Source organism: Cetorhinus maximus, chromosome 12, assembly GCF_964194155.1.
Source record: "Cetorhinus maximus chromosome 12, sCetMax3.hap1.1, whole genome shotgun sequence".
In the NCBI taxonomy this organism is placed as follows: domain Eukaryota; kingdom Metazoa; phylum Chordata; class Chondrichthyes; order Lamniformes; family Cetorhinidae; genus Cetorhinus; species Cetorhinus maximus.
Window position 1 is genome coordinate 8,500,397 of NC_135890.1, and position 26,840 is coordinate 8,527,236.

Here is a 26,840-nt window from a genome sequence, read left to right on the forward strand (position 1 = left end):
CACAATCTGTAATCTCATGGCCCATCATATCCCCCACTCTACCATTACCGTCAGGCCAGGGGATCAACCCCGGTTCAATGAAGAGTGCAGGAGGGAATGCCAAGAACAGCACCAGGCATACCTAAAAATGAGGTGTCAACCTGGTGAAGTTACAACACAGGACTACTTGCATGCCAAACAGCATAAGCAGCAAGCAATAGATAGAGCTAAGCAATTCCACAACCAATGGATCAGATTTAAGCTCTGCAGTCCTGCAACATCCGGCTGTGAATGGTGGTGGACAATTAAACCACTAACTGGAGGAGGAGGCTCCACAAATATCCCCATCCTCAGTGATAGGGGAGCCCAGCACATCAGTGCAAAATATAAGGCTGAAGCATTTGCACAATCATCAGCCAGAAGTGCCGAGTGGATGATCCATCTCAGCCTCCTCCGGAATTACCCAGCATCTGAGATGCCAGTCTTCAGCCAATTTGATTCACTCCACATGATATCAAGAAATGGCTGAAGGCACTGGATACTGCAAAGGCTATGGGCCCTGACAATATTCTGGCAACAGTACTGAAGACTTGTGCTCCAGGACTTGCTGCACCCTTAGCCAAGTTGTTCCAGTACAGCTACAACACTGGCATCTACCCGGCTGTGTGGAAAATTGTCCAGGTATGTCCTATACACAAAAAGCAGGACAAATCCAACCCAGCCAATTACCAATCAGTCTACTCTCCATCATCTGTAAAATGATGGAAGGGATCATCAACAGTGCTATCAAGCAGCACTTGCTTAGCAATAACCTGCTCACTGATGCTCAGTTTGTTTTCCGCCAGGGTCACTCAAGTCCTGATCTCACTACAGCCTTGGACCAAACATGGACAAAAGGGCTGAACTCCCAAGGTAAACTGAGAGTGACTGCCCTTAAGGTTAAGGCAGCATTTGATCGAGTGTGACATCAAGGAGCCCTAGCAAAACTGGAGTCAATGGGAATCAGGGGAAAAACTCTCTGCTGGTTGGAGTCATACCTAGCATGAAGGAAGATGGTTGTCGTTGATGCAGGCCACTCACCTCCGTTCTAGGACATCACTTCAAGAGTTTCTCAAGGTTGTGTCCTAGGCCCAACCATCTTTAGCTTCTTCAGCAATGATTTTTCCTCCCATCATAAGGTCAGGAGTGGGGATGTTCACAGATGATTGCACAATGTTCAGCAACATTCATGATTCCTCATATACTGAAGCAGTCCATGTCCAAATGCAGCAAGGCCTGGACAATATCCAGACTTGGGCTGACAAGTGGCAAGTAACATTCGCGCCACACAAATGCCAGGCAATGACCACCTCCAACAAGAGAGAATCCAACCATCTCTCCTTGACATTCAATGGCATTACCATCACTGAATCCATCCTGGGGGTTACCATTGACCAGAAACTGAACTGGACTAGTCATGTAGATACCGTGGCTACAAGAGCAGGCTAGGAATCCTGCAGCAAGTAACTCATCTCTTGACTCCTAAAGCACTGTGGGTGTACCTACACCACATGGACTGCAGCAGCTCACCACCTCCTTCTCAAGGGCAATTAGGGATGGGAAATAAATGCTGGCCTAGCCAGTGACTCCCACATCCCATGAATGAATTTTTAAAAATGGGTTGTGATGGTGTGCTCTGGTTACTGCAGTTTCAAAAATGATACGTGAAGACTATAACTTGCATAATGCATCTCTCTTGGACATACAGATTTAGTCATTGGTAGCTAGAAGTTCCTGCCAAGAAGTCCAAGTTTTGGGAGAAGAGCATAAATGAAAGGCAAGATTATAGATAGTGAGAAACAAGTCTGGATAGGGGTAATTTCATCTCAAACACAGTGGCTAACTTAACGGGTACACATTATCACACTTTAACATATTCATTATGGTAAAGATTCAATTTTCAGCATCTGTGGTGGGAAGTGAAAGAAAAAAAGTAGTCATTCACAGAACACAAAGTAAGTTGAGCAATTGGATTGGCCAGTTTTGTGCTACTTGCTGATTTGAGAACTGAACAATTTGATCGGTTAGTTCTGTCACGATTGCTGATTTTTAACCGGGAGCTTTTCCTGTCTGACAGAGGACGAAACTATTTTTTGATTGCATTTTGAATCTAATCGATGGAATTTTTGCACCTTTGACACTGTAACCTTGCATGTTGCAACCATTCAGTCATTCACAATGTTTTGCTCCACAAGATACTTTTAAGGAGTGAACTCTTTGACACATATAGAGTCTTTTAGTTGTGAAGCCATTGACAGATTTACATCATGTGCCCAAACCATTAATAAGCCTTTTAATTATATAGACAATTTTCAGCCAATCAGAACATTGTATTTTAGAACAGTAAAGCTGAATGAACTTTAAATGACATAGTAATAGATAAACCAATAATCAACATGTTTTGCCAATTAATATATATGATTAAGCAATTTTTGGCTCTAATCTATTAGTAATTGATAATCTAATTGAGAGGGACCACAAGAATGGAGATTTCACACTGTTATGGTAGGGAAGGGCCATTTTGGGATTGGGATGAAGGGTCATTGAAGGCGAAATTGTAAACCCAGATTCTATTAAGAGCTTTATGGTTTTATTACACGCAAACACAATGAATGCCTTGCCCCATCATTAAGGCAAATAGAGAGGGTTTAGTCCTCAGTTGGCTTTGTTCTGATTCATCCAGAAGTGCCCTGTGCAGGAATCGAGGGACTAAAATGGGAAAGTAGTCCAAATTCCATTTTAAAAAAGAATCAAAAATGATAATCCTCTACAGGTACTTTGAGAGCAAACATCTGGCTGATTAACAGGGCAAAAAGGAATTCGTTAAGTTAATAGTTGTGCTCATTGTATTAATTTACTCTACCTGGTTTGGTTATTCTCTGTAAATTCTGTGCTCTCTCATCTTTCACCTCAGATTCATTCATCACATTCTCTGTGGATCCGCTGCTCTGTTCATCTGAACTCATCACATTAAGTGAAGTGAGGGGTGTGACAAAATGGTATTCCAATGAAAGATTTCTTGCTTTGTCTGAAAGAATTTCCTTCTCTCTGCTACTGCCATTCTTTAGTCGAGATCTCAGCAGTTCTTTTATGGTTAAGTAGCCCCATGCCCTTTGGATGAACTTGGCATCATTGGACCTGCCCTTGGTATTGTTTGAACTTTTCCTGGTGTCATTAATAATCACATCTGCCTCCAGCATGAGGTGTTTGTCACTGGTGCTTGCAGTAACTTGGACATGCAAGTTGTCGACGGTGCTGTTTCTTAGCTTCCCTGCAATCACAAGTTCTGATCCATTGAAGTAGTTTGTGAAGAAATTCTGCGTCACGTACTCCACTGAATCTTCAGAGTAATCCACACGGATGTCCGAGAGGAGTGGAGTCCCAATTTCATCATAGAAACCTTTCAGTTGGGTGCTTGCATCCGAGTCTTCATCAATCCTCCTCATTACTCCGCAGTTCTCCAGTGACATCCGCTCGAGGAGCTTGTAATCCACATCTCTTCCTATTCCCAAACTGAAGATGCAGAACTTGTTTTCAACGGCCTTTCTCGTATTGTTTAGGATTTTACGAGGTTGGATTTCAGCTATTGTTGGGCGCCCATCTGTCAAGAAGATGATTAATGATACTGTCCGCACACTCTTGTCCTGCTGAGCTATGTAACCTTTCAACAATTTCGATGCAGTCTGGATGGCATCATTTATGTTGGTACCTAGGAAATAAAGTAGGGTTTTGAACAAAGCTACCATCTTGGAACCAAAAAGTTTCACAGCACAGAAGGAGGCCATTCGGCCCATTGTATCTGGGCAGACTTCCTGAAAGAGCTACCGGTTCTAAACAAAAGCTTTTTGTTTTAATATTCAGATATTTGGCAAATTAGATAATTGAGAGGTACAAGAGTCATTGGTTACAACTATAACTTGGGGCTGGTATTGGTTTGTGCAGAGGCCTAGTGCAAATGCCAAGCTTGCCTTCCAAGGCCTGATGGGATTGTAGCTCCCGGGCCTCATTTCCATATTGGGGATTGGACTCCAGCCCGAGCTCATCAAGAATCGCAGCCTGGCTGGCGAGCAGAAGTGGGCATTCAGCTGGCTCCGGGAACGCACGGAGATAGTCCCCAACATTGTGGTTAGTCTCGGGGAGAGGAATCCCGATTGGCGAGAGAGGGAGGGAAGTCCAGAGCAAGAGATTGCTGGCCACCTCAGACACTGTAACTCACGGGATATAAGGAGGAATTGTGTTCCTGGAAGGAGTTTGCAATCTGTTTTAAATAGAAGAAAACTGCTCTATTCATAATTAGCTGATTCTATAATTATTTTTAAAGTAAGCCCCATGCTGCCAACAAGCAACTGGCTTGGAATGTTGGGCACTGGGGGAACTGTTTATCTTTCAGCAGATATATTCTCAAGGGTTTTTCAATGAGTGTGTAGTTCTGGTGTTGCTCATAATCTTGGGCTCAGTAAGCTCCACATGGCCGATTTTCCCCACTTTGGCCTCTGTGCTGAACGTTAAATGTTCTGGAAAACTATTCAAAAAACATAATGGACAAAAAAAAAATCCCTTCAAGAAAGTTGAAATTAATTATAGCTCTGGCCGATATTGTAAAATATGTGCAAAGTACCAAGAAGTGGAAAACATAAGTATCCCTTCTAGTGATTGACTTGGTATCAGTAACAACTAATAATTTGTCCTAGATATCTCTTTCATGACAGGAAAAATCGCCAAGTGTTTCACTCACTAAGTTTGCTAATTTAATGCCGATAATTCTCATGTAGATGGAACAAGGGTATACATGTAACGGGTGATGAGCTCAGCACAAGCTCTTATTGATACAGAGTGGCTTCCTTTGGAACAATGTCCCAAAGACCAGAAGGGAAAATTTTCCATTAAAAATGAGAGGTCAGAAGGAAAATAAAATGCAGCTCTTTTCACCTCCTGAAGGCGACATTAGGTAGATGTACTTCCTGGCATCCCTTAAAGTCTCCCGAATGACAGGGACAAGCTTTCCATTTTGCCAGACCTTGACACGGCTGGAGAAGTTGATGATGTTGAAGTGGTCAGTGGGCCGAAGGTCATTGAGGATGGTGAAAAGGGCATCTTTCGTCTGAAAATATACACAATGCTTAGTGGGAAAGCATTTATTTCATATAATTTATGTATTATGTATTTCATTTAGAAACTTTTTCTACTGCAGACTTTGGCCATGTTTCATTAATTAACTTACCTACATGTTGATCATGTCATTTGGAGACTTCTCACACTCTCTACCACCCCCACCATATTCTATAAGCCATGCCATAGCAATATTGCGTGAGTGATGTTAAACCACAAGGGATGCAGTGGTAAAAACAGTTGCTACCATTATGGGTGATTTTTATGGTAGCAGAGTGGTTACGTTACTGGACTATTATTCAAACTACACCATAGCAACTGGGGAATATAAATTTGGTTAATTGCTTTAATATACCTGGAAGCTAAAACAAAAATGGTGACCACCAAACTACCAGATTGTCAGGAAAAGCCCACTTGCTTCACTGATGTCCTTTCAACAAAGAAATCTGCCATCCTTATCTGGTCTGGCCTTTATGTGACTTCAGACCCACAGCAACTGTGAACTGCTGTCCAAAATGGTCCAGCAAGCCACTCAATTGTTTCAAAATTGACCAAGACTTTCCCAACAAGAACTGCAGTGGTTCAAGAAGGTGATTCACCACCACCGTCTCATTGGCCACTGGGGATGGACAATAAATGTAGGCCTTTCCAGTGACGCCCACATTCTGTGAATGAATTAGAATAAACTAGAGGGTGGAAATCATTATCTCCCCATCTGAAGCTCTGCTTACAGCATTCCTTTACTGCATTCCCAACCAGCATCCTTTTTCATACTTTGAGGGAGGTGGCAGCATATTTTTAGTGGCATGTTTATAAGCCTGGATTCACATTATACTGGAACTGTAACCCACACAGCTGTACACCCGAGTCCAAGCCCTGTCTGATGGTCCTTCTAAGAGGAAGGTCACATTACTTGGTTTATGACTTGACAAGGAACTTGTGATGCATTTTACCCAATCCAGCTTGGGCTAACGAGATGGAAGTCTCCGCAGTATGCTGTCTCAATCTAATTTCTAACTGACAGTGCCACTGAGATAAGTTGTGGTAAATGGGAATATGCCATGCTAACGCTAGGGGGTGGTCTTCTAAGGATTTGACTAAGAAACAAGCACACTGTTAGGACAGAGTAGAAGGAGCTTTACTTAGTAGTAAGCTGTTCTAACCTCTAACTTGTCAGTGACTGACACTGCCAATGATTGCCTGAACTGAAAAGCATCCCATTCTACAAGAGGCTTGACATATTAGCCACTGTGTGGTCAAAGGATGTAGTTGCCAGCACTGATTTACTCGATGGAAGCAGATTGTTATTGGTATTTTAGCAAAATGCAATGGCAAGAGTATCATAGAATCATGGAATGGCTGCAGCACAGAAGGAGGCCAATTGACCCATCGTGTTCATGCCAGCTATCTGCATGTGAAACTCAACTAGTCCCACTCCCCCCCACCTTTTCCCCTTGACCCTGCAAAATCTTTCTCTTCAGGTGCTTATCGAATTTCCTTTTGAAAGTTGTGCTTGAACCTATCTCCACCATCCTCCAAGGCAGTGCATTCCAGATCCTAACCACTCACTGTGTAAAAAAGGTGTTCCTCATGTCACCTTTGATTCTTTTCCCAATCTTAAATTGGCGTCCTCTGGTTTTCAACCCTCCTGCCAATGGCAACAGTTTATTTTTATCTAGTCTGTCTAGATCCCTCATGATTTTGAAAATCCATATCAGATCTCCTCTCAACCTTCTCTTCTCTAAAGAGAACAACCCTCTATCCACGAAACTGCATCCCTGGAACCATAGGTCACAGGTCACTGCCCAGTATCACATACAAATTCTTTCCAAACCAATGGGGACATTTTAAGTATTTTTTCTTTCAAATGTGCCAAGTTACTGATTATCTTCAGCTATCACCAGAGCTGGTAACTATGGGAATCATTGCTTCCAGTCAGTCAGTCAGAAACAACCTGTTAAAAGTGGTCTCACATTCACAGCTCTGGTCATTGGCTGCAGTGCAAAACAAAAGTGCACCTAAAAAATTCTGTTTTCAAGTTACAAAAGCTCCGATGGCCTGCTGTACAACACTATAAATATTTACTGCTGAAAATGAACCGACAAATTTGCAATAAAGCACAAAATGCTGCAAATGCCCAGCAGGCCTGTCAGCATCTGTAAAGGCAGAAGGAGATTGTTCATCAGAAGTGAGCTAAACTTTCTTTTCTCTCCTTGGATGCTGAAGAGCCTGCTTTGCATTTCCAGCATTTTCTGCTTTTTTTTTCAGATTTCCAACATTTACTTTTTGTTATTTCTATTTTTCTTTTATTGAAAAAGTTTCTTTCACTTCTATCCGGTAAATTGTTTAATAGTGGGTAGCACTTTATGAAGGAATATATATATTGGTTTTTCAAATCTTCGGGAAGGTGTTTGGAATTCTATTTTTCAAAAATCTGCAAGGGTTTTCTTGGATTTTGTGATAAATAAATGAGCCCGCAAAAATTTCTGTTGAGGAGTGATGTAGTGGGAAGGAAATGATAATGAAAAACAGATCCTACAACAAGGGGAAAATTAATTGTGCTGTTCCTAGAACATTAATTACACTTATTAGTTGCAAGTACTTAGAACTCCAGTCCAGTCAATACTGATTCGCCAAATATTTTGAGATTTGAATTCACAGAAATACTATTTAGAGAATTTAGAGAAAGCCAACAAGTATTGATACTAATATTTTACACAAACTGTTTTTCTTCTAGTTTTATGGTATATATGATGTCAAGGGAGCAATCTTGGATGCATTATACAGTAAGCCATTTCGTTGATTTTGAACCTCTGATTGGAAACAGCTACTTCCTAAATACAAAATTGCAAAGGGACGCACATATTGATGGACCATCAGGCCTAATGGGATGTATAACATTTCTGCACACATTTTACATTGTCGTGCTCCCAACAATGAGGGATGGTTTCCTTTAAATTTCCACATTACACCAAAGTTCACTTATGCTACCACTGGGCTTCCACTTTAATGCTGATACAAAATAGTTTCAGATGCAGTAAGCAATCTTACTCCCAAGCACATGGAAACCAGTTTTTATTTCTACATGTTAGCTGGGGTCTTGTGTTTCAATGCTCATTGCAATTTTCTGTCTATTGTTGAACATTGGTGTTGCTAATCATTGAAGTTGCTTCTGCTTAATAGCTGGAAGTTTTATTTGTATAACTAGATATACAAACTAGTTACAGCAATAACTTGCCAAGGCTTCTTTAACAGCACTTCCCGAACTCAAGACTTCTTTCTTCTAAAAGGACAAGGGCAGCACATGCATGGGAACCTCTCCACATCCAAGTTTCCCCCCATGTCATGTGTCATCCTGTCTTGGACACATATCGTCAATGTGTTAAAATCCTGGAACTCCTCGCCTAACAACATTGTGAAAGTACCTTCATCATACAGGTTGCTGCAGTTCAAAAAAGGCAGCTCACTTTCACCTTCTCAAAGGCAAGTGGAGATGGGAAATAAATGCTGACCTTGACAATGGTAGACATATTCTAAGAATGAATAAGTGAACTGAAAAAAAAATCTGCGGCATTTTTGAAAGTTGAGACTTGATGGGACGATAGCAAAAACTCAGCTCTGAGGGTATACCAAAACATCCAAGACTCTCCTGGGGCATTAAGCTTAACAAACTGATGGTACCGCATAATTGAAGATGAAAAGGCAAGTTTAGAATAAAATAGTTTGAAAAAGAAATAGTGATAATCCAATCTTCTCCACATTACACCTCGCGAGCCTGGCTCAATTTGATCACTCTTTACACTTTTGTTTTCTGTTCCCAGCAAAGCAGCAGCTTCTTTAAGAAAGCTGATCCCTAGGAATCAAAACCTGCATCCTTTTATGTGCTGTGAGTGGGGCAATAATTAGGGATATTCCCTAATTATGCACCAAATTTTATATAACATGTTCCTATCCAAAGATAGAAAATTCCATGTCATTAGACCAGTGTGTACAGGCTAAAATTAATAGATGGATTTATCTACAAGTAGAATATACAGAAGTAAGCTACAGGAAGCCACAACAAATACATTGGCCCACCTCTTCCAGTGACTCTGTGGGAATTGCCCATCGGAAGCTTGAACTTAGGGCAATTCCAACCTATTTACCCGAATAGTTATACAGGAAGTGTTAGACAGGGAAAGCTTAGTCTTACTCCTGGGTAACTATATAACTGACCTCCTGGCTACCCCCTACTCACCCCTGACCTCCCGATTTCCCCCTGACCCAACCTAACCTGACCTCACTTTCCAACTCCCCTCCCGACACCCCAGCTCCCCCCGACACCCTCACTTCCCCAAAGCATGACCCGACCTGACTTGCCTCACCACCCAATGCCCCCTGAGCCCCCGACTCCCCACCATGAACCTCCCAGCTCTCCTGCTGACATGACCTGACCTGACCCAAATTCACCCTACCCAGCTGCCACGCTACCCCTTCACCCTCCCTACCCCCTCACCCACTTACTTTACCCACCCTATTCACTTGCCTTCCCCACCCTACGTCTGTAACCATTTACCTTACCCGCCCTACCCATTTTCCCTTACCCACTGTACCCCCTTACCGACCTACCTTCTCTCCATAGCTTATCAAAGAAGCTTTGAGACGTATAAACTCTTTACTTAATGGGAAACAGCAGCTAGTGCTATAAAATTGGGCGTGGCATCTGTGTGGATTCCCTTCACTGATGTCTCCGAGATTCCCTGTGCTGTGTCAGTTCAGCAGGATCCTCCATTGGCAGGTTGCCCAGAAAAATAGGAGGAAGGTAAGGATGTAATTGTTTTCTGATCAGGGTCTGAAAGAGGGGTTCCGATCATGATCAGAAAATATGGGCCATTCTGTAGATAGGGTACGTACATTACTTACACTTACGTGATCGGAGTCCAGCTGTATTTCACTGGAGTTAAGATCTTTATGGCCCTGGTTCAGTCAGTGACCTTTGTACTCTTAGGAAGATAGTAGACCTGTGGAATTATGCAGCCACCTCATTCTGCTGTTAGTGGGAAATGCGATGAATATATTGGCCTAACAAATTAATTGGTGAATTTGTAACTTTTAAGCAACAATTTCCAGGAAAAGGCTGGTACACAGGTTTCAGAAGTGCAAACGTGGAAACAGCATGTGCATAGGGAACTTTTTTTTTCTTTATTCTTTTCATGGGATGTGGGGGTTCCTGGCCAGGTCAGCATTTGTTGCCCCTCCCTAATTGCCCTTGCATTGAGTGGCTTGCTAGGCCATTTCAGGGGGCAGCTAAGAGTCAACCACATCACTGTGGTCTGGAGAGAGGTGTAGGCCAGGCCAGGTATGGACGGCAGATTTCCCTCCCTAAAGGACATTTGTGAACCAAATGGGTTTTTACAATAACCGACAATGGTTTCAAGGTCATTATTACTGAGACTAGCTTTCAATTCCAGATTTGATTGATTTGAATTTAAATTCTACGAGCTGCCACAGTGGGATTTGGACCTGTGTGCCCAGAGCATTTGCCTGAGCCTCTAGATTACTAGTCCAGTGACATTACCACTATGCTACCATCTCCCCCATGGTACCAAGTACCATGGTTATGATGATACTATTGGCAGTGCCCTACATGTGGTAAGTCTTGTGTGGAGATTTTTCTGTAGGAAATGGCACACTCCTCTGTCCCTGAAAAGCCTCATCATGTTCCCCACATTATTGCTCTTCAGCTATTGCTGGATGGGTATGATTGGCCTTCTGTGCTGCCTGTTCCTACTGGATATCCTCATGCAATACTCATGGTTGTCAGAGTCCTGTATCTTTAAGTTCAACAGTGCAGCAGCTCACCTGTCACTGCTGACAAGCAGTATCGGTCTCAGATGTAATAACTGATTGATGTAAGAACATCAAAACAACAGTAGGCCCTTGAACCTTCTCCATCATTCGATTAGATCATGATTGATCTGTATCTCAATTCCATTTACCCAGCTTAGCTCCATATCCCTGCGTACCCTTGCTTAACAAAGGTGTGGGAATCTTGAAAGCTCCAAAAACCTTTGCGTGAAAAAAAAGTGTCTTTAATATATCTCTAAATGGCCAGTCTCTAATTTAAAGGTTATGTCCTCTCCTTCTTGACTCGTCCCATCAGGGGAAATAATTTCTCTGTGTCTACCCAATCGAATCCTTCTAACCTTTTAAATACTTTGATCAGATCACCCCACAGTCTTTGACACTCAAGGGAACACAAGCCAAGTTTATGCAATGAGTCCTCATAATTTAACCCTCTAAGCCCCAGTATCATTCTGGTGAATCTGTATTGCATCCTCTGCAAGGACAATTATATATCTTCCTGAGATGTGGGGCTTAAAGCTGAATGCACTACTCCACATGGTCTTTTGACCAAGACACAAGCATTTGAAATATATCTCACATGCAATGTCTCAGTTTGTAATATGGTATGTTTTCCCATAACACATATGGGCTCTGAAGTGGGTAGAAACTGTCGTAGTGTGTGCCTGCATGCCATTGTAATGTAAAGGCACTCAGCAGAGCAAGGATTAATGTGGGACTGGAGAATTGCACCGCTCACAGTATGATGCACAGAGTCATATGGTAATGGACTGAGAGGCAGTCTAGAAAGAACACTCTGGAACCAGCATGCATGGAGTTAACAGCATCATGCATGACAGAAACCTTAGATCTGTAAATAATTAAAGGTTAACAATCAACGGTTCATGTTTAGATATGCATCTCTGTAGAATCTCATCGTTGAGGCACCACCACAAGCCTTAGTACAACATGGTTGGCAGCGGTGGTTGTTTCTGCAAGGTATCACATCAGAGATAGCACCATAATCCTACATGGTGATCCACGGTATTATGAAAGGTGCCAGCTAAAAATTAACCCAGAACGGTATCCCAAGGTATGAAACACAATAAATAACTGAAGCCTAACTAGGGAGATGCGCACCTAAAAAGAAAACTTGAAGGGAAAGTTGAATAAGCTTCACTACAGACTTGAAAGTGAGGAATCCATCAGAGTGAATGGGATTCCATTGCAGGTAATTGCAAGAACCTGAGCGACACAGTTCACAAGGTGGTGAGCAAAAATACAAAATCGTAACTATACTTACATTATAGAATGTATGGCTACCCCAAGGGCTCAGCATCCAGAGGACAGCTGGAAGATGGCTATACTAAAAAAAAGTTTAAAAGGCTGGCAGAGTTAAGTAGAAAAGCCTGCAGAGCATAGTAAGAACAAAAGAAAAAGCCTGCAGAGTTTAAGAAAAGCAAAAAAATTGCTACTACTCTTAAGATTAAAAAACAGTCAAGCAGAGCACATAAAAAGAAGTGCTACAGCTTTACTTTTAAAAAAGGGCCCTGATTGGAAGGTGAGACTATCGAGTCTCCCGGCTTGCAGGACATTCAAAACAAAAGAGAGAAGAGCAAAAGGTTCCAAAAGGTTAGAGAATTTAAAACAAAAAGCAACCACGATTGCCAGGGGGCCCGCCAAAATCAAAAAGCTCAGGAAAATAACAGACAAACTGGCAGCTGCAGAGATAGCCTGAGTGTAAAAGAAAAGGCTACTGCAGTCAGTCTTAAATGGGCAACACAATTTAAAGCTGTAACTACAAGAAAAGGAAAGAGCCACGGACAGAAAATCAGAAGAGGCCACAGAGAGAGGGCAACTCCGCCAAGGACAACCCGAGACCACAGAGAGAGGGCAACTCTGCTGAGGGAAACACGAGACCCCGGAGGGAGGACAACAAGAAACCCCAGAGAGCAGATAACTCCGCTGAGGGCAACAAGAGACCTCAGAGAGAGGGAAATTCCCAAGAAAGTGCCAAGGGCAACGAAAGACCCCAGAATGAAGGCAACAAAAGATCCCATTGAGGGGGAAACAAAAGACTCCAGAGCGATGGCAACAGAAACCCCAGAGAGAGGGAGGCAAAACACCACAGAGCAAGGAAGACAGATAGTGCAGGGTGAGCAGATGACTGTGAATGAAGGAAAGCTATCTGAGGTAACTCAAAAGAATCAAAATGTGCAAAAAGTAAATGATGGGAATGTTGCAGTATGTGTCTGCATGCTATTGTAATGTAAAGGTGCTTGGCAGAGCAAGGGTTAACATGGGACTGGAGAATAGCACCGCCTATGATGTGATGCACAGAGTCACATGACAATAGACTGAGAGAACAATCTGGAAAGAAGACTCTGGAACCAGCCTGCATGGAGGTAACAGCACCATGCATGACAGTAACCTGGAATCTGTAAATAATTAAAGATTAACAATAAACGGCTGATGTTTAGATATATAACTCAGAAGGATCTCATCATTGAGACACCTCAGCGCGCCATATTACAACAATAAACACTTAGCTCAGTTTGATGGTGATAAATTACCTGGAAATGTGTGTTTCTCCACACCCCCAGAGTTACTGTTCAGCAACCCCTCAAATAATATAGGTATTGCAGCTAATGCCAGTGGTAATTTGTCAAGTTTAAGTGTTAATATAATGGGCAAGCAAATGTTCCAAGCAATTTTAGAGGGAATTAGGATAATCCCAATGAATAGGGATAATTTGTATGAACATAAAGGAAGCTAAGAGTTGGTAGCATTTTGATTGTAGATGACAAGTTAAATTTTATGTTAGGATTTTTTTTATTCATTCATGGGACTTGGGTATTGCTGGCTGGGCCAGCATATATTGCCTATCCCTAACTGCCCTTGTTCAAAGGGCATTTAAGAGTCAACCACATTACTGTGGGCCTGGAGTCACATGGAGGCCAGGCCAAAGTAAGGACAGCAGATTTCCTTCCCTAAAGAGACATTAGTGAACCAGATGGGTTTTTACAACCATCAGTAATGGCTTCATGGTCACCATCACACTTTTAATCCCAGATTTTTATAGAATTCAGATTTCACCATCTGCCATGATGGGATTCAAACTCAGGTCCCCTAAACATTACCCTGGGTCTCTGGAAGACTAGTCTAGCAACAATGCCACAATGCCACTGCCTCCCCCTGAATGCAGGGAGGGAAATATTAAAACATGTTATGATTATGTTAGTGTAAAGAACAAAATAACATTAGCTTCATCACTGGTTACAAGACATAATCATTCCAAATCCTGCCTTGCCACCTTTTTTTAATGTGCATTGAACACTACTTATTGCAGATGCTTCTGTTTAGGTTATAATTTTATCCCTATTGAAAATGACAATCAATTCAAATCAGCTGGACAGTGATGCCTACTCTGTTCTGATTTGGAGATCACAAATATTGCAAATGCCATATTTCCAATGTCTTGAATTAAACATTTTATTCTCTGAATTGGCCTAGCAGCTGTCGTTTGTTAAGCAAGTGACTCATGAGCTGGCACCCACATGGTCTTCTCTTTCGTTAATGAGAAAATGAGTCATGCACGAGAAAATGCCAACAAACAGTGGAATAAATAGACAAATATTTGGTTTGCTTTTACTCTCTCCTTTTCCCAATTCAACACAAAATTATCTCAGAGTTTTGGTTTTTGGTTTAATAGGAATAAATGAAGAAATGTACCATGAGACTTTGGATCGATAAGGTTAGCTGAATTTCATATTCTGATGATTAGATCAATTACAGAAGGTCTGGGACAGAGGTGGGTTCTGAGGAATTGAAAGGTGGGCACACTGGGAAGAATTCACTCTGAGGACTTAGCAATTTAACGTAATTTAAATGTTTCTGATAGCTAGGATGCAAAATAGTTAAAGCATCATTGTTATTACAAAAAAAAGCCTTGTGATAAATTAACATATCATATTAAACATGGCATGTTTATACCCAGCAACCATCTGGGATTTGGCGTGGAGTGTGTTCCATGCGGCAGTCCCCTCCAATTGAGGGTTAAGCCACCCTCATGGACTCTCGGACCACCTGTAATTTCTGCAGCCTGGAAAAGTCTGCGTTTCATATTTATACGGAGTGTGAGAGATTGCAGCCCCTTGTCCATTATCTGAAAGATCTGCTCCTCAATTTCTGGTTGCACTTCAGTCCCACACTCCTGATCTTTGGCCACCCAGTGTAGGGGGGTGCGTGGGGTGGAGAGGAGGAGTGCATGTGCAGCAGGGATGGGGGGCAGGTAGATCGGAAGATCCTTCTTGTGGTACTGCTCCTGGGCTTGGACAATGTGTCCATCAACAGGTCCAGGCAGCAGTGGGGGTCAAATGGCTCATTCAGCCTGACTGTCTGTCTCTCTTCCGCAGCTACATCCACACCTGGGTGTCCCTGGAGAGAGGGCACACGCGGTGGCCACTGGTATGCTTGAGGCCTTCTGCAGTCGATGGACACAAGAGGGGGGCTGAAGTGCATTATCAACCTGAGGAATGTTATTTTAATTTGAGTTATTAAGCTTCCTTTAAAGTTTTGGTTTGTTTTTGTTAATACAGGTTAGTGGTGCCCCTTTCAAATGGGACCCTTAATTATTCATGGGTTCTTCAAAAGAGGTATATACCTGCGACAGAGAGGTTCATTGAAAAAAAACATTTTCCATTAAATATTCTAATTTTGGTAGGGAGGTGGTGGCAGAGTGGTATTGTCACTCGGCTAATATTCCAGGGACCCGGTAATGCTCTGGGGACCTGGATTCAAATCCAACTACAGCAGATGGTGAAACTCGAATTCAATAAAAATTTGGAATTAAAAGTCTGATGATGACCATGAAACCATTGCTGATTGTTGTAAAAACCCATCTGGTTCACTAATGTCCTTTAGGGAAGGAAATCAACCATCCTTAACTGGTCTGGCCTACATGTGACTCCAGACATATAGCCATCTGAACAAGGGCAATTAGAGATGAGCAATAAATGCTGGTCCAGCCAATGAATAAAATAAACAATTTTCTTCACATCTACTACCATTGCAGAGAATTCTTGATCTAAGCATGGCATTTTAATTACAAAATAAGTATAAAATGCTTTCCAGCTACCCAGTTTTTACTTGCTTATCGTTTATTGTCAGCCAAGCTGAGTTAGTAGCATTCTTGTTCCTCAGTCAGCCAAAGGTTATCAGCTCAATCCTCATGATGAGAACTGAAGGATATGATCAAAATGAAGAGTCCAGTGCAGTACTGATGGAGAGCTGCAGGGTTACAAATGCTGCCCTGTGCAGCTGGATAATAAAAAGCCCATGGCATTATATATGAAAGACCAGGGAGCCTTCCTGTCTAATCTTCTTATCACTAACTAGTTATTTATCTCATTGATACTGTGGGACCTTGCCTCATGTAAGATGACTGTTGTATTTGTCGACATAACAGCAGTGACTGCCCTCCAGGATGTAATTCATTGTACTTTTTTTATTCATTCATGGGATGTGGGCGTCGCTGGCTAGGCCAGCATTTATTGCCCGTCCCTAATTGCCCTTGAGAAGGCGGTGGTGAACTGTCTTCTTGAACCGCTGCGGACCCTATGGAGTAGGAACACCCATAGTGCTGTTAGGGAAGGAGATCGAGGGTTTTGACCCAGTGACAGTGAAGGAACTGCGATATATTTCCAAGTCAGGCTGGTGAGTGGCTTGGAGGGAAATTGCCAGGCGTTGGTGTTCCCATGTGTCTGCTGCCCTTGTCCTTCCAGATGGTAATGGTTGTGGGTTTGGAAGGTGCTGTCTAAGGAGCCTTGGTGAATTCCTGCAGTGCATCTTGTTGATGGTACACACTGCTGCCACTGTGCATCAGTAGTGGAGGGAGTGAATGTTTGTGGATGGGGTGCCAATCAAGCGGACTGCTTTGTCCTGGATGGTGTCAAGCTTCTTGAGTGTTGTTGGAGCTGCACTCATCCAGGCAAGTGGAGAGTATTCCATCACACTCCTGACTTGTGCCTTTGAGAACTTTGAAACATTTCTGACCAATGTAATTAGGCACATTGTAAATACAATTTCTCTCTTTTTGATGCTCAGGTATCAACCTGCTGACAATCTTCACTTCGTAACTACAGCACATTTTAGAAATGTAATTATTGTTATGTAAAGTATAGTTTTTGTAGTAGGTTTTCTGATATGTTTTATTTAGTCTGTATTGCTAAATGAATGGATTGTGATATCTGGATTTTTGGACAGGCTATTTTTTATCTATGGCAGTATTTAACTTGATGTTTAAAGTCCAAATCCTTTCTGCATATCACTCTCCTTCTCTGACAACAGGTTTTCCACAGACATCAATTAAAAACCCAGACTCTTAGAACTATATGGACTTTTTAAAATTCCTCCTTTCATGGAGTGTGCGCTTTATTGGCAAGGCCAGCACTTATTGCCCAATCCTAATTGCCCTTGAATGAGGGAAGTTAACTGTCAACCACATTGCTGTGGGTCTGGTGTCGTGTAGGCCAGAACGGGTAAGGATGGCAGATTTCCTTCCCTAAAGGACATTAGTAAACCAGATTGGGTTTTACGACAATCAATGATAGTTTCATGTGGATAATAACTGCTTTCCAAGTTAACACAGGTTTATTCACAATCGCTCTTTGCTTCTCGATCCACCTTTCAATCCACCTTAGTGTCCTGTTCCTTCCTATCTGTGGGTTATTTGCTATGTGGCACAATATCAAAACTGAGCTAAATACATCACACAATTTGATGAAAGAGTGAATACGCTTGCAAAGAAAGTGTGTTGAACAGCGTAAAGATCGACACCTCTGCAATCCATTTTTTTTTTGTTTTGTAAATGTTTAGCCAGTAACAGTAAAGGAGAAAAATAAAAAACTACAATTGAACGACACCATTACTTGGCCAATTTTGACTGGTATTAATTCCGAAGGAGAAGCTTGCCAAATATAACAGAATGTTGACAGTTTATTTGGCTGCAAACAGAGGCAAAGACGAACGCCAAGTCTTTGCCTGTTTAAAAGCTGAAGACAGCATGAGCGGCAAAACTCAATGTTGAAGCTACAAAATATTTGACACATTAAGTACTTGCACTGAAATAAGCTGCAAGAAAACAAGAATGATGTCAAGACAATGTGGCATTTAACAATTTTGGAAATGTGAAACACATTTTCACATTTAATGATGAGATGTGTTGTCTAACTTCTGGTGCCTGCTGTCAGCCTAAAAGCCAGACATGAGCTATCTCCCTTGTACTGAGTCAATCTTCAGGACAATACTTCACCACCATTCATACTAATGCATCAAAGTAGAACTGACTGGTTTGGGGATACCAGCAAATGGATAAAAACCAAAACAGGTGATTGTCAAAGTCAATGGGGGGGAGGGGGGAATGGGATTTAGGCTGAATAGCTTTTTTAATTGGTGCAGGCACCAATAGGCTCAATGTCCTCTCCCTGTACTGTAAGTGTCTATGATTCTATGATTAGCCTAGTGATAATAATGAATGACGATATATTCATACATCTGTAAACTGGTTATTCTTTGAGTATGATAAAGTTGATCCCTGTATCATAGTAGAGATGTATACCTGTTTGATTTTTTTTCCAACCATTGATGCGCTTGTGTCTATCACAAGAACCACATTTTTTGGCACTGGAGGAAGATCCTTGGGTGCAAAGTAATGAACAAAATATCCATTTTGAACCTAGAAAGTGAAAATAATAATGTTAGCAAATCTCTTCTCGACATGGTTAAAGGCAACAACATATAATTTTTCTGTTTGGCTGTGTTTGTAACACAAGTAATCCTGAGATGGTGACTGGGTGACAATGGGTTGAACAGGGCTATAAACCTGTGAGACCCACATTTAAGATCACCTCTCTGATGGCTCTCATGTCCTATGTTATATGAGGTTTTTTGTAATTCATTCACGGGGTGTGAACATTGCTGGCAAGATCAGTGCTTATTGCCCATCTCTAATTCCCCTTGAATAGGTAATGGTGAGCCCCCTTCTTGAATTACTGCAATCTGTGTGGTGTAGGTACACCCACAGTGCTGTTAGGGAGGGAATTCCAGGATTTTGACTCAGCAACATGAAGGAACAGTAAGATATTTCCAATTCAGGATGATGTGTGACTTGGAGGGGAACTTGCAAGTATTGGTGTTCCCATACCCTTGTCCTTCTAAGTGGTAGAGGCCGTTCATCTGGTAGATGCTGCTGAAGGAGGCTTGGCAAGTTGCTGCAATGCATCTTGTAGTTGGCACACACTGCTGCCACTGTGTGATGGCGTTGGACAAAGTTCGGATACAAACAACAAAATATCCTAGTATGGCTCATATTATAATCACTGTCTCTTAACTGGTCCCCAATTGACAATCTCATTTACATGGGCCATATTTGTGTGAGAAATGGAAAATATCATAGTTGTCATATGGTCATTCACTTCTGAAATTTCAGCTGAAGCACATTGTTGCAGAAAGGTAGAGAAAGTGTTTAACTGCTATACTTGATGATGATAGTAGGAACTCTACTGAAGAAATGGAGTGCATAAACAGTAACTGTAGCATATAACCTTGAAGTATTTATTTCTCAGGAAAAGATGGTGAGTAGAGTATTACAGATGGCTCACACTGCTAAACTGCGCACTAGAATTTAGTTACAAAATGATGCAATTATCTTTTGGGAGAAAGCAACCATTTACCAAAATTAACCAACTCTTGATCATGGTGTAATGGCATTTATTTACAAATAGCACCTTCAACATTAAATCACTGCATAGTGAACTGATTTTAATTAGAGTAGGAGGGGAAGAAAAGGGTATGTGACAATTAGCAATAGTCACCCTGCGGTTAGGATAGGCAAGGTAAGCCAGGTTTACTGCTTATAGACGCTATCCAAAAATCCCAGCTGGAAGCGATCTTGAAGTCATTAATGAGAATACACTTGCTCTTGGTTACAACATTTCCTGTGGTTGAACAAGAAGTTCACACCAGGGTCATTTGTCAGAAAGTGGGAACTCAGGAAATTCCAGGTCTCACTGTGACACACCTGAAGAATGTCCATCTGGATGAGTTAACAGAAAGTGACTGGAATACTGAGTACCAAACCTCAAGAAGCATCAATAGCTTCAGGAGAAGAGGGGAAGGGAAAAATTGATGAGAAGAAAAGAAACAGGTGGCAAAGAAACTAAAAGTGAAAACAACTTGCTCTTACTTTGCTGGGATTTAAGAATGAACCAGGGGATGTCTGGTTTGGGGGGCTCAGGTGGGACATAAACATAGGTGAATGATGCTTGGAATATGAATTTAAAATGAGTACGAAGGCAAACTCCTATGGCAAGATATCACAGATGGAAAATACACAGGTACTTGTTTAAGATCCATAAACATCAACTTAACTTGTGAACCAAGTTAAAATGAAGTTATCTGATTTAAATCGTGTTCTTAATAATAATGCAGCAATTTGTCAAAAGCAGGCTCTCTGGAGTGTTGTATAAATAAGAACGTATACTCTTGGGATACTCCAGACAGAGAATGCGGAAACAATTAAGAGTAATACCTGAATTTCACCAACTCCCAGTTCTCTGTTCACATCGTATCTCACAATGAAGTCACCCAGAACTCCATTCTCACTGATTCCAGCCTGCTGTATAATAGATGGGGCAAACCTGATGTGGGCTGTTGTTCTGGTCTGATTGATTTTGGTGGATGGTGGAGGTGAGGCTTTAACGTCACAGGAGGGAAACATTGAAGACTTAACAATTACTTTGTACTTTGAAATGTATACCTGTACGACAATAACACAGTTTTATAAAATAAAATGAGAAGTGTCATTTCTCGGTTTGAGGATGTTAATGCAGCACCAAATAAAATCTAACCTTACATATTGCATAATTTGACCTCCCAATTCAGAATACTTTAAAAATCTTTAACTGTATTGGATAGTTATTCCATCCTTTGGTCATAATACTTCCTCCTCTTACCAACAGAAGTTATTTAAATTAATATATTCAAGGTACAATATTCAATCCAGATGAAATAGAATTCTTGTTTGACTCATGGAATGAATTTTCGAGCCTGGCATAAGTGAAAATTTACTAGCTCTGCTTTAGAACATAGTTTGTCAAGTGAGATACTTTCAAAGGTTGTTTAAAGATTCTTTTTAAAATAATAACCTTGAAGCTTCAACTTTTTTTTCTCAATCCTCATCTTCTCATTTCCTGAAGATACAAAGAGTGTAATTCCATAGCCCCTGTTTTCTCATCCACGTTGTTATTCTTCACATTAAGTTTGGCTTCACTGGTCAGTGGTTTCATGGTTCAGTATCAAGTTAAAACTGCAGGTGGTACCCAATGATGTTGTCCTTCCTGTAATGTGGTGACCACAACTATACACCAAACTCCAGCTGTGGCCTAAACAGCATTTTATACAGTTCCAGCATTACATCCCTGCTTTTGTCTTCAATACCTTGGCCATTAAAGGAAAGCATTCCATATGCCTTCTTTACCACTTAATCTACCTGTCTTGCCACCTTCAGGGAACAGCAGACATGCACTCTAAGGTCTCTCACTTCCTCAACCCCTCTCAACATCCTCCCATTTTTTGAGTATACCCTTGCTTTGTTTGCCCTTCCAAAATGCATAACCTAACACTTCTCCAGACCGAATTCCATTCGCCAATTTTCCGCCCACTCAACCAAACCATTGATATCATTTTGGAGTCCACAGCTATCCTCTTCACTATCAACTACACGGCCAATGTTTGTGTCATATGCAAATTTCCCAATCATGCCTCCCACATTGATATATATAACAAACAGCAAGGGTCCCAACATTGAGCCCTGTGGCATGCCACCAGAAGCCGCTTTCCATTTGCAAAAGCATCCATCAACCATTACCCTTTGTTTCCTGTCACTGAGTCAATTTTGTATCCAACTTGCCATATATCCCTTTATCCCATGGGCTTTTACCTTTCTGACCAGTCTGCCATGTGGGACCTTGTCAAATGCTTTAGACCACATAGACCACATCCACTACACTACCCTCATCAATCCTCCTTGTTACTTCCTCAAAACATTCAATTGAATTAAGTAAGACAAGAGTTTCCCTTAACAAAACCATGCTGACTATCCCTGCTTAATCTGTTCCTTTCTAAATGATAGCTTATCCTGGCTCTCAGAATGATTCTAATAATTTCCCCACCACCAAAGTCAGACTAACCGGCCTATAATTGTTTGGCATATCCCTCGCATCCTTTTTAAATAATGGTACAATGTTCGTTGACCTCCAGCCCTCTGGTACCTTGCCTGTATCTAGTGAGGATTGAAAAATGATCCTCAAGGCATCCGTTATTTCCTCCCTGGCTTCCTTTAAAGCCTGGGACACAATCCAACCAGCCCTGGTGATTTATCCACCTTCAAGGATGTCAGTCCCTCCAGTACTTCCTTTCTCATTATGCTTATTGTAACTAATATTTCACACTCCTCCTCATTAACTAGAATGACTGCATCATTCCTCTCCTTTGTGAAGACAAAGACAAAGTACTCATTAAGAACCCTGCTCACATCTTCTGCATCAATGGATAAGTTACCTTGTACATCCCTGAAGGCCCTACTCTTTCTTTAGTTATCCTCTTGCTCTTAATGTACTGATAAGACATCTTTCGGTTTCCCTTGATTTTACCTGCCAATATTTTTTCATATCCTCTCTTTACTTTCCTGATGTCCTTTTTTACTTCACCCCTGTACTTTCTATACTCCTCTAGGCTTTCTAACACATTAATTTTTTGTGACTGTCATAAGCTTTCTTTTTCTGCTTTATCTTACTCTTTTTGCTTCTAGATAACCAGGGGGCTCTATATTTGGCAGTACCACCCTTTTTCTTTGTGGGGACATGTCTACACTGTGCCCATAGAATGTTTCTTTTGAATGCCTCCCACTAGTATGTCACAGATTTCCCTTCAAGTAGCTGTAACCAGTCCACTTTCACCAGATCACCTCTCAGCTTTATAAAATTGGTCTCTCCCCAATTTAAAACTTTTCTATCCTGTTCTATCTTTATCCTTGCCCATAATTATGCTAAAACTAACCATATTATGGACACTGTCTCCAAATTGGTCACTTGCCCAGCTTCACTTCCTGACACTAAATATTATCTGCTCACCTGCTAGTTGAGTGTGGTTAAAATCAAACCCTTCTCCTTCCATTTATTGCAATCAACAGGTTACCGAACAAAGTTAATCCACAGGATTTTCCCATCCACTGATGCCACATTATTGGAAACGAATACATTATGGGTTGTACATGCCTAGGCCAGCTTATGGGTTCCGCAAACTAACTGGTGCACTGGAGAACAATTGTATTAAAAGTTGAAACTCTGAAACTTGTCTTTCACACATTGCCTTATATCTCTTGGGATACCCCACAGCACTTCAAATATATTGAATTACTTTGAAGTACAGTTGCTGTTTCCATGAACGGTGAATTAGATACATGTATTTATCCGGTTTCAGCTCAGCCATTCATGAACATCCACATCTGGGACCCAACAATAGGCCTTCTGTTATTTTCTACAATGCATATAAAAGATACTTAATTTCTTCTTTCTTGTTGATATGAAAACATTGAAGTTACGATTAAAATCAAAACAAGTACCACTAACAGATACAGCTTGATTGTAGAATTGAAGAAGTCACAGATAATGAAGACTGGGAAATTCACATTCTGTGCAAGAATTATACTGCATCATTACCAGTTCGGTTATGTCAATTCCAGAAACCAAAATATGCATGTACCAGTGCAACCAGCCTTTGCACTATTATTCCAGGTACAATTATGCCTTTATGTGTAATCAGATCCTGCTTCCTTTTATTGAAAGAGAAGTAGATAGAAAAGCTGGAAGAATTAAACGCACTAAAATGATTGAGGTGAAACTTTTAGCCCAAGACGGTACAGGACGGGGAAAACATCAGTTTTTCCATCAAGCACATTCTTTCCAATGGGCTGTGCAAAGTTTGCACCATCATGCATTCTTCCAAATGTATTAAAGGTCGAGGGGCAATAACGAGAAAGTCACTGCGCTGGTTAAAATAAATCAAGTCTCTTGTTCATCCTACAGGGGCTGCAGTTTGAAAAGAGGAGGAAGACTTGGAAGGATTACGTCAAAATTATTCCAAAGATTATACTTCAAAATAACAAACCAGAAAGAGGGACCAAGAAATGAGAAAATGAAGGCGATAGGAGCTATAATAAATAATAACAGAAAATGCTGGAAAAACTCAGCAGGTCTGACACATTTGTGGAGAGAGAAACAGAATTAATTTTTCAAGTCTGTGTGACTCTTCTTCAGAGCGGTAGGAGCTATGATGAATATATTCAACCACTAAGGAACTTGAATTACTTAGCTTTCGTGTTAAAGAAGAACAAGTATTAAAACATAAGAAAATGTTCATAAGAACAAGAGAACGTAAAATGAGACATGGTTATTCAATCACCTTACTCAGTGCCTGACTACCTCAATGATTGAACCTTCCTTCTGATGATCTTAATACTACCATTGTGGACTACAGATTTATTATCATTTCAATTGCCCTGAACTGCTTTTTTGAACAATATACATTTCGGTCATTTTTAAAGGTATTAATTGACCCAAAATGAGTTACATTTTCTGGTACAGTGCACTGTTTAGTTAGCTGTGATACTGTTTAATGAGTTCAGATAGTTATCTCTCACTTCTTACTGACTTTCCATTTTCTCTGTTTGAAATGTGTTTTAATATTAGTCCATTTACATGCTTTTCGATCTTTATTGTAAAGAAAAGATACTCAGTACCAGCTAACCTACAACAAGAGATTGCTTTTAAATTAAATGAGTTGTTAAATGCCGACTCACAAGCGAATTTTCCAGATAACCATCCAAAATGCTAGAAAGGAAAAAATTTGTATTTATATAGCACCTTTCGCCTCTCGCGAATGCCCCAAAGTGCTTCATAGCCAAGGAACTACTTCTGAAATGAAGGCCCGGTTGAAATGTAGGAATATGCTGCCAATTTTCTCTCAGCAAAGTCCCACAAACAGCAACAAGGTGATGACAAAGTAAATCCCTTTGAAGTGGTGTTGGTTGGGGATTAAATATTGGCTGAGATAACTCCCCTGTTTTTCTTTGAATATTGCTGTGGGATCTTTTGCAACCACCTGAGCTTGTGGACAGGGCCTCAACTGAATGTGTCATCTGAGAGACAACACCTCTGACAATGCAGCTTTCCTTCATTATTGCACTGATGCAGCAAGCTAGATTATAGCCTCCAAGGCAAAGAAATTCATTTTGTGTCAGAAACCCACGTGAAGTGAATGCAGCACCTCCAATACATGTCCAATGACACTCGGTGAAAGCTGAGAAGAGACACCAATGTAATTGGTGGGACCTTCACAGCACTGGCCAGCATGGATGCTGAACCAGCACATAGGTAGGTCCTTGGGTGGGGGAGCGAGGGTGGGGATCTAGGGGAAGTGACTAGCTCTGTGCCTCACACAATCTTTTGAGATAAGACACATCATTCCTGGAAATGTAGCAGTCAGAGTGTTGGCACAGTGTTGCTGAGCATTAGCACATGAACACTCCAAGGGCTATTGAATGCATGTAGACGTAGGTTTGCAGTTCCACTTGTGTCAGCTTCTCTCTTGTGTTATACCAACCAACATTGCACAGCAGAGTGGAGGGAAAATGAATTGAGCTGCACTATCCCCTGCAATCGACATTTAGGGGTATCTGCTCCATACAGGGAACAAACCTGCATACTTGAAGGCAGAGGTGTCGTGAAAAACAGATAAAGGAGAATAAAACCACAAGTGAAAAAAACCCATTAAATGCACTTTTTAAAAGTATGTTAGCAGTCTGGTACTGGTGATGTCATGGTAAAATGCTAAAATAAAACTGAATTTGCATTCTAAATCCATTATCTGTTACTTAGCAAACCTGTTCATCGCAAACATATCATTGAGAATATAAATATCCGACTTTGTTTTTCAGTACCTGCAGTGCTCTGACTGATCTTCTTGCTGTTTCTTAGGGGTGCGACTTCTAGTAAAGTGATCCCGGAATGCTCCATCAAATGGATCTCCACCAGGAGTTTAGGAATGATCTGCTTGGGCCTGACACTGATCACATGTGTGTATTTTCCCAGACGCCTCTCCAACAGCTCTTCGTAAGTCAGGAGGAATAATCCTTTAGTCCTTGCAGGCAAACTTACAGTAACAGTGAAAATTTCCACTTCACTGTCCCTGTCAGGGAACAATAGATTAATGTGTTAGAATGTTCCATGTTCTAGCCTTACATTGTTTTGCAGTACTGGGGTATGAAATGATGAATGATTTTGGTTGAGGACTATTGTGATTGTCTTGTGTTGTCGTGTGACTGGATATCATAACCACAAAAATTTAAAGTGTATTTGCACAAACCATATCGCAACCTGTACGTTTTGTGTTTAATGATTTCCAGATTAGCCATTAATAAAGACCTCTGCATCTCAATTTGACATATGGGGTAGTTTCATTGTTAATATAATCCTATGATCACTAATGGCTTAGGAACAAAGCCACAGTTAAGAAGTCAGTGACATTTGTCAGTTAAAATGACAGAAAACTATAAAGACTGGAAAAGATAAACAAACGTTTCTCCAGGGTCAAAATAACAGCGGCCAGTACATGTGTCAGTGGGATAAAAAGTCAGGCTAATAGGCATTTGCCAAATTATTTAAATGCAGCCAAATGCACATTTTCGCTTGAATTATTTCACGTTATTTTTGTCGCTTTTCACCTCTCCTGAAAGCACTGAAGCTTTGCCGGGAGTACTTCCGTGGATCCCA

At 41.2% G+C, this 26,840-nt stretch overlaps 1 protein-coding gene across 1 annotated transcript in view; it reads right to left on the reverse strand.

The window, feature by feature from the left end:
• itih5 (inter-alpha-trypsin inhibitor heavy chain 5) overlaps positions 1-26,840 on the reverse strand; it is a 50,217-nt gene that overhangs the window by 12,748 nt on the left and 10,629 nt on the right. Inside the window, exons 5-9 of the mRNA XM_078552970.1 lie at positions 26,009-26,256; positions 20,540-20,703; positions 18,569-18,685; positions 4,948-5,119; positions 2,882-3,727 (exon numbers count right to left, since the gene is read on the reverse strand). Of these exons, the coding sequence (XP_078409096.1) occupies positions 2,882-3,727; positions 4,948-5,119; positions 18,569-18,685; positions 20,540-20,703; positions 26,009-26,256 (1,547 nt within the window). The remainder of the gene's footprint in view (positions 1-2,881; positions 3,728-4,947; positions 5,120-18,568; positions 18,686-20,539; positions 20,704-26,008; positions 26,257-26,840) is intronic.